Genomic DNA, 8472 nt, shown 5'->3' with positions numbered 1-8472 from the left:
TACAGTTATAAATGGCAATAATAGTTACCTTTGGGGATTATATGTATAAATGGCAATAACAGTTACCAGTAGGAATTATAGACACAAATGACAATAATAGTTCCTAGTTGGCATTATAGATTCAAATAGCAATAATAGGTACCAGCGGGATGAGTTACCAGCCTACTTGAGAGAGGTGATCATCCTACCTGGTCAGGTAAATAAGTATAGTCAGAGGTTTGGAAGGATGGGGGCTTGAGTCCCTACCAGTGATATAGTCTAATGTATCCAACCGGTATTTGTATACAGCTGAACTAAGTGCTGCTGCTAATATTTTGGTCCACTCAGTAGGCTACCTGATAAGTTGATAAGTCACTGGCCACAAATGTCCTCCCACCTTGAAATCTTGAGAACTGCTACAGATATCCTACCTACGCAAGGTGATCACCCTAACTTCACACACACACTTCCAGAACCGCTTGTCCCTTACGGGGTCACGGGGAACCGGAGCCTACCCGGCAACGCAGGGCATAAGGCTGGAGGGGGAAGGGGACATACCCAGAGTGGGACGCCAGTCCGCCGCAAGGCACCCCAAGCGGGACTCGAACCCCAGACCCACCAGAGAGCAGGACTGCGGTCCAACCCACTGCGCCACTGCGCCACTGCACCCCCCCAACTTCACATTTACATTAATTTATATGACACTTTTCTCCAAATGGTCTTGGAATGTTAAGCAACTTAAAACTATTTACCTTTTATTCACCTGGGTAATTTTATTGTTTTAGTTCAGGGTACCTTGATCAAAAGCACTAGCAAGAGGTGGGGTTCAAACCTGGGTCTTTTCAGTTCATGGTGACAGCTCTAATCACTACGCCCCCTGCTGCCAGCGGCCCCTTGCTTGACAGGTGACACGTAGACATCATGACACGTGGAGAACGGCTGCATGTGCTTTAGCTTCACAGGTTGATCACCCCTATCGACAGGTGAACTGCCGCTAGCAGGTATTTCCGTTTCCGCTATCCACGCACATCACACATAGGAGCGACGGTGTGTGTCAGAGCGGGCGGGGGGTAGGGAGGAGCACGAGTACGAGTACGGGCACGGGCAGGGGGAGGGGCGAACGCGCGCGCGCGTGTCTGTGTTTCTGTATGTGTAAGGGGCTCGCTCAGTAGGGCTCTTTGCGCCATCGGAGCGGCACGCGGGTGCCATCGCGATCCCCCCAACCCCAGCCCCGCCCCCAGCTCTGTATCGGACTCGGACCGCCGCCGTCCCCCTACCTCCATGGCGAAGAACACGCTGTCCTCGCGCTTCCGAAAGGTGGACATCGACGAGTTCGACGAGAACAAGTTCGTGGACGATCACGAGGAGGCGGCCGAGCACATCGGACCTGATGGCGCCGAGGTGGACGATCTCATCAGGCAATATCCTTCACTTCCCCCACCACTGGTTTAGTGGGGAGGTGCGCCCGCAAAACGCCCCGATCACTGGGACGTGCGCGATCGGCGCGCGGTTCGGTTCGGTGTTTCCTGGCCGGACGGGGCCGGTTCGGAAATGCGCGTTCGCGCATCGCGGGCTCCCTGCCACAGGTGTGCACGTTCCGCGATTTTGGGTGCAGCCCACGACCCAGGAGTATGCCTGATCTGTAGGACTGACTCTCTCTCTGTGTGTGTGTGTGTGTGTGTGTGTGTGTGTGTGTGTGTGTGTGTGTGTGTGGTGTGGGGGGGCAAGGCCACCGCAGGGCGCGCGGTCAGCACTTTTTGTTTACATTCTGGAATACCCTGGACCTGGATGAGCCTTTGCAAATTGGTTCGAACCCACACAGGGACCTCGGAGCCTCCTCACCACTGGGGGATGGTCTCGACCCCAGGTGTATCCCAGCCAGCATGAGTTAAAGGCAGAAGCTGTGACTCCTGGTTCATAAAGTCCAGTTTGGCCACTCCAGATGTATAGCTGTCCTTCAATTCTGGTGTCCTGGAGCAGATGTTCCTTCAGAAGGGCTGAAGCTCACTGAGCTCTTTGATAAACTTTGTCCAAGGGGACCCTCTCAGGCTTCTCTGTCATCCTTGCAGTTTTTTTGAATTCCATAAATGTCAAATAACTTGAAAATGTTGTATTACTTCATTAGTCTGTGGTAGCTGGTTTATCTTTCTAATTGCTTCATTTTTGTTGGGCTTACTTGGAAAAGCTGGTGATAATCACAAATACTGTATTTAATGTGGGGAATTTTTCTGGTTTAAAATATGATTTCAGAATGGGGACAGAAAATTAAAATTATTCAGTTAGTTTAGAAGTGCTGTCCCATGTCCTTCTATGTCTTTCTCTTCTAAAAATTACATTCTGATGGGATGTTAGCACCAAACTCGGTTCTCAGAGTAGTTGGGTGGAACACACACTCACACACTCACACACACACTCACTCACTCACTCTGGCTGAAGCTGCTTAATACTTAAATATATATGATGCCAGTAATATATTACAGGGTCCTCTGACTGGGGTAGCTGTGCTTTATATATTTTAATTTAGAGAATTATCTGCTAATTGTGAGAATTAACCTACAAATGTGTGCCAGCAGTACAGCATGAGGCTGCAGTTTAGTGGCGGACAGTTGGTGAGTCTGTGTGTTTAAAAAGTGTGTGTGTCTCGTGCAGGGATGCTATGTCACACATGCAAAGGGAGAAAAGAAACCAATGGGAGCAGAAGATTAATTTGACTATGAGTGACGGTGTTGTGTCATTATCGCTGCAGTGAGATGGTGGAGATTAAAGATATCTGAAATGGCATGGCCAACAGAAGTTGTTTCATTTTGGACTGGTAGTGTTTAGATTGTGACCGAGCAGCAGCAAATTGTTTGATTCGACCCACCTGGTTGCTGGGTTTGTGAAGGTTGTCAGAGCATGTAAACCCCAGCGAGGGGGGTCATGTGGAGTAAGTCACAGTGGTATGTTTATTGTGGAGTGTGACTCTTCTCATGGCATTCCTGCACCACACCCTTGGGTGAAACTGCAGACTCCCGTTTCTGGGTCTTGCACCCGCAGATGAAGGTCAAATTGCATCATTTTCATATGATGTCTTCTGTTCTGTGTCCCTCTTCCTCTTCCCTTCTGTTCCTGCTGATGGTATCTGGGGCACCTATGGGGGAGGGAGGGTCTCCATAGCCTTCCTTGGTCTTTGGGGAGGGGTGTCTTGCACACGTTCTGTGACCAGGGGCTATTTTTAGGGGAGGGGTTGATCCAAAATTAGAGTTGTTAGAACATGTGTGGTGGGGCTAGAAGGGAGGTGGGTGGTGAGTTGAGAGCCCACACACATACACACCCTTCAGGTAGGTGCCAGATTCCTAATTAGAGATGCATGACTGCTGCTTCCTTGTGAAGTCAGGAAGCGTTGAGGTGTGTGTTGTCACATCCACACTGTCAGTGGACTTTGCAGACGACCCTGAACTGTGTGGAAAAGTCTGGTAAAACATATTCTGTGGAAGTGGAAAGGGTATGTCCTGGGGCAGCCCAGTGGGGGAGGGAGGTCCCCAACAGCTGTCCTCAGTTTATGTCCTCTCTTCCATTCTCATTTGATCCCCAGAACAGCCTTTTTTTTTTTCCCCCGGAGCAGTTTTTCTTTCTGCTCCCTTTTCAAACTGAAAGTGGCACATTTTAAAGACACTGGTGCCAACTGAGCAGACCACAGCATGAAAAATACATTGTTACATGCATGATGCTGATTTTTCTGAGGTCGGTTTAAAAGAGGCTAATGCTGCTATGATCTGATCAGGTTTTTAAGTTTAGTTTATATTTTTAAACAGGTTCCCCCTTTTTTCTTCCATCATTAACCCAGCAGGTTGGCTCTCACCTGTATTCAGGTTGTCCTTTGTTGAACCTTTTGCAAAACCTGTTCTGGTAACTGCGTTGTAGGGCCCAGATGGTTCTTTTTTTTTTTTTTTTTTTTTTTCTTTTTTTTTTGAAAGACAGCATAAAGAACTAACTTGAAGAATGCTGTCTGTTTTGTCCAACAAGACTAGGGTGGCCATAGTGTAGAAGAATGCAGTGTGTTGTGCTTTCATATTTTGGGTGCTATAGTTCTGGAGAAAACACCAGAGGTCATAGCTGTTGGTCCCAGCGAGCTGTCAACCATCACATTTTGTTTGAATTGTGCAATGCATTCCATCAAGTCCCAAACAAGACAGTGATTTGGGAGCTCAGCTGGAAAGGAAAGTAGCAGCTCCAGCCCTCAAAGACTGAGTGGATATCTTTGGTACAGAGCTTTGGCGTGAGGCTTATCCAGGAGGCTTTCACTTAATAGCAAAAAATGTATCCAGGTTTTTGGATACTTTAGACATGCTCTACGACTTTTGTGTTTTTCACAATTCCTGCAAGCCACCTTTGTGTCCACTTTCTGGTATATCTCAGAAGGACAAAGATAGATGGAAATAGAGCCTGTAAAGCTGGGGTTGCCAACATGATTCACTGGGTGAGGTCACTCCAGAGGTCATTATTTAATCACTTTGTTTTATTCTGTTGAAATATATACCTGATACTCACCAAAGTATCTTCATGGGGTAGATTGCTTATTACTTCCAAGGCAGTAGGTCCTATAAGAGCTGAAGAGCCTGGAAGACAGTCTTTTCAACCTCTAAGACCTTTTACTTACGTTAGTACAAAATTCAGTCATGGATTGAAGAGTAGAAGTTTAAAAGCAGGTTTACGTACGTATGTTTATCTATCTGCTCAATGGATGAAGATATAAAGACCTATACTAGGTCATTTCAAGGCAGTTGCATCTACTTGCATGGGCACATTTTCTACTTACGTCTACTACCCCCTCTAGAGCATAGGCTACCAACAAGGGACCTCCATGCATCTCTGTCCTGTGCATTTCTCTCCAACTGACCCCAGGTGTAACCCAGTCTCTTGATGTCAGCCTCCAGCTCTCGGTGCCAGGTGTTTTGTGGTCGACCTCCTTTCCTCTTGCCTTGTGGATTCCACGTGAGGGAATTGTCTGGTGGTGTTTGAAGCTGGCTTACGGAGAGTGTGTCCAATCCACCTCCATCATCGCTTTCTTTATTTCTGGCACATTTTCATCCCCTATAAAATGTAGGGAATTGACAATATTGAAGGAATTTTGAGTAAAATTTAAATTGAAATTTGATTTAAAATTTGAAGTTAATTTTTTCATACAGTCAATGTGGTTTCAGTGCTACAGGTGCCTTTGTCTTGAGCCTGTGTTTGTGACCACAGCAGAATAATTTCCCCCTGTTGACCTCTTTAATTCCTTAACAAGATGCAATGCACAGGGGATATGATGGCAGCTTTTCATGTTGCACTGAGGAACCCTCCAATCAACACGAAGAACCCAGCAATAAAGGTGATCAACCTTCTCTTGGTGTATTGCTGATATTGTGATACCTTGCTGGGTCAGTCTGATGCTACTCAGAGCTTTATTGCAGCACAGATTGTGTGCTTACATGAGTGGAAAAGCCAGTCTCTAGTGGGTGTTGACATATTTCGTCCAGTGGTGCTTCATCTCAAGTACATTTGCCAATTCTTGTGACATGTGAAAAACAATTTTCTGCAGTACACTCTCAGATTTATGGCAGTTTGCAGTGGTCAGACTACTGAGATGGTACCTCGACAGTACAAACCAGACACCTAAATGCTTGAAAGCAGCAAAGTCTAAGAGTGATGTCATGGCAGTCTAACTCCCCTTCCTCTGCTCAATCTATCCTTCTCCACCTTTTCGCCAGGAGCGGGCACAAGCCATCGTGCTGAAGGTGCTCACATCTTTCAGGAGTAGCGAGATCGAACAGGCCGTTCGGTCTCTGGACAGGAATGGCGTGGACTTACTGATGAAGTACATCTACAGGGGTTTTGAGAAGCCTTCAGAAAACAGCAGTGCCATTCTCCTCCAATGGCATGAGAAGGTGGGCACCAGTGGGATGGAAGATACGGGTCTCTGAGAGTCCAACAGGTTGATGGGCTTGACCTCATCAACTGTACTCTGAGTCGGATCGTTCCTTGTAACATCTGCTTTGAACTGAATCATCCTTGGTATGCTCAACTCTGGGTGGGAACACCTCTGTTCTGGGTGCCTATTATTAAAAACAGTCTTGAGTTTTTGCTAAATCATTCCTGATGGTGTTTGTTCATCCCTGGAGTTAGCAGGTGAAATGATCTATACTCATTTCCTGATATCGGGTTTTCCCCACTTAATGCTGTCTATGATTATTAATACTACTTATTGTTAATCGGTCTGGATTTTTTGTTTGTCCTGTTCATGAAATTGAGTTTAGGCCCTGACATTTGGTCCAGCATGATGAACTGAGACCGCGTTTGAAAAATATGCAAAGTGGCTCTGTGAGAGAGACAATGAAAAGCACTGCAACTGTGTACCCATGCTCTTAGCTGTGGTCTGGCATTCTATGGTTTTGCTTGCATATTCAAGGGTTTGTGTTTGCAAAACAGTCCTTGCACACTATCACTGTGAGTTAATTTTATTAAATCATTTTTTACAATTTAGATTGTTATAATAACTGTTATAAATTCTGTGTTAATGTTCCTCTGCTTTTTCCTTAAAAGTATTAGGCATGATTTGGGGTGACTTTAGGATGGTTTTGGAACCAATTGGAATTTTCCTCCCTTAGAAATCATGATATTTTTGTTATTTGTTTTCAGGAACAGAGTAGAATCAGCTTCAGAGTAGAATCATATCGGCGTAACAGTTTAAAAGATTGATAAGCCACTGTGGGCAGCTGTATTTCCGGAAGATCAGAAGGACCAGTTGCAACCATGGTGTGTTCCACTTCATAGTATGGAGCGGAGACTTTGAGCTCTGTCTCTGAATCACAAAGGATGCTTGAATCAAAGAGCTGCTGCTTCATTAATGAAGAGATTCCAGTGTGCTGATGGTGGAGTTTCCTTCCTGGACTTGTCTGTCTGAGTCACATCAAAAGCAAGCAATATTCTGCAGACACACAAGACCTACTTTCTGGCTCCTTTTAAATATGTTCCCATGGGACCAACAGTTATCAGGGGACAGAATCCTAACTGACGGCACAGCCTTCAGAGGTACCGCACCTCCTAGCTGTGTCTCAGGCTGTTGACTCATTGCCAGCAGGTGAGGAGCTGGTGGCACTTGAGTTTCAGGAATGGCTGGAATTTTTATATTTTTCTTCTTTTTTTTTCTTCCCCACAGGCCTTTGCAGTTGGGGGTTTGGGATCCATCGTTCGGGTTCTCACAGCCAGAAAGACTGTCTGAAAGAACTGTCAAGAGAGGACAAATACAGACCGAGTCAAGGAAGACCAAGACAGGATATTGTGTTCTACTGAAGAAGGAGCAGATTGCTTCTCCTCCTGAGGATGTCATACACTGAAAGGATGAAGGAACATGAGCATATGCCCATAAATATAAAGAAATATTATTTTAAGGATAAGAGATGCAAAGTTTATATCTATTACGGATGTGGTGTTGGATATTATGGTTAGCTTTGGTTGTACAAGGTTTTGCACATATTCACATTCTGCCTCGTTTTTTTTTTTGGTTTTAAGACAGTTGGAAGTCAATAATAATTGAGTAAAGAAGATTTTAAAAAGTTAACAGTAAGGCTGCCTGAAATATAGCCTTGAGTGTGTTGGGTAAGATGGTGCAGGGTGAGATGTAGTGTGATGTTGCAATCTACCTTAATTTTATTTGGTGAGAATCATTACTCAAGATTTTATTTTTTTTTTTTTCCCCCCCCCCCATCATTCCCCTATTTGTACAGAGAGAGGAGTATGCTTATTATACAGCAGTGAATATGATTGTGATTTTTTTTTTTTTTTTTTTTTTTTGACGGGTTGCATTGTTGGGGTATGGAATTGTAGTTAAGGGAGGGGTTAAAAGCAGAAGTAGGGTTAGGTGAAGCCTGTTCTCGAGGGACATTGTCTTTGTGATTTACAGTTTCACTCTGCTTAACCTGTGCACCAATTGGATGTGGTTTGCTGTCCCATTAATGACTCCAGTCAATAAACAGCGATTAGTAGTGGACTGAGAACCAGCTAGCAGTGATTCACTCGAGGAATGGCTTTGCCCAGCCTGCTATTAAAGTCTCAACTGCAATAAACCTTCCGGATCATCTTGGAGGAGAGTGCTGTGCTTTCTCACATTCTGCTTTGGCCTGTTGTACTGGTTTCCATTGGTTTTTTTCCCCCAGTTGCTTTGCAGACACCAAAGTAACACACAGCCAAGTTATATCCTTTGTGCAGCTGGATATTTATAAGGCAGTACAGCTTAGAAGCTTTTTTCCAAGGTTTCCAAGGAAGAGCTCCTCCTGGGGTTTTTAATAGACAGACCTATTGGTCTGCAATCTTTTCATATTTTTTAATTGCTATACCACCTGCTGGCCCCATTCTTCTATCGGGGGGTGGTAAAGCTCGACACTATGTGCTCTCTGACCCCCCCTTCCTGACAGGGATGATGGTGAAAGGGTTGCCATTCCAGTATGCTCAGCTGAGGTGGGGCAACCTGAA

The 8472-nt window shown here is 45.3% G+C and overlaps 1 protein-coding gene across 1 annotated transcript; it reads left to right on the top strand.

Moving 5' to 3' along the window:
- Nucleotides 1-1014: 1014 nt before the first annotated feature.
- LOC114910767 (actin-related protein 2/3 complex subunit 5-like protein) lies at nt 1015-7644 on the top strand. The gene is made up of 4 exons (XM_029253206.1): nt 1015-1400; nt 5260-5332; nt 5712-5888; nt 7160-7644. Exons 1-4 carry the CDS (start codon nt 1261-1263, stop codon nt 7220-7222), a joined length of 453 nt encoding a protein of 150 aa, XP_029109039.1. The 5' UTR covers nt 1015-1260; the 3' UTR covers nt 7223-7644.
- Nucleotides 7645-8472: the final 828 nt, after the last annotated feature.

This window comes from Scleropages formosus, chromosome 6 (assembly GCF_900964775.1).
Source record: "Scleropages formosus chromosome 6, fSclFor1.1, whole genome shotgun sequence".
NCBI classification, from domain to species: Eukaryota; Metazoa; Chordata; class Actinopteri; order Osteoglossiformes; family Osteoglossidae; genus Scleropages; species Scleropages formosus.
This window is presented reverse-complemented; position numbering and strand designations above follow the sequence as displayed.

Excerpts from the sequence above, each read along its gene's own strand:
- LOC114910767 (XM_029253206.1), top strand. The coding sequence starts at position 1,261 with ATGGCGAAGAACACGCTGTCCTCGCGCTTCCGAAAGGTGGACATCGAC. Across the intron at positions 1,401-5,259 it reads GTGGACGATCTCATCAGGCA|AGGGGATATGATGGCAGCTT; the intron begins ATATCCTTCACT and ends GATGCAATGCAC. Across the intron at positions 5,889-7,159 it reads TCCTCCAATGGCATGAGAAG|GCCTTTGCAGTTGGGGGTTT; the intron begins GTGGGCACCAGT and ends TCTTCCCCACAG.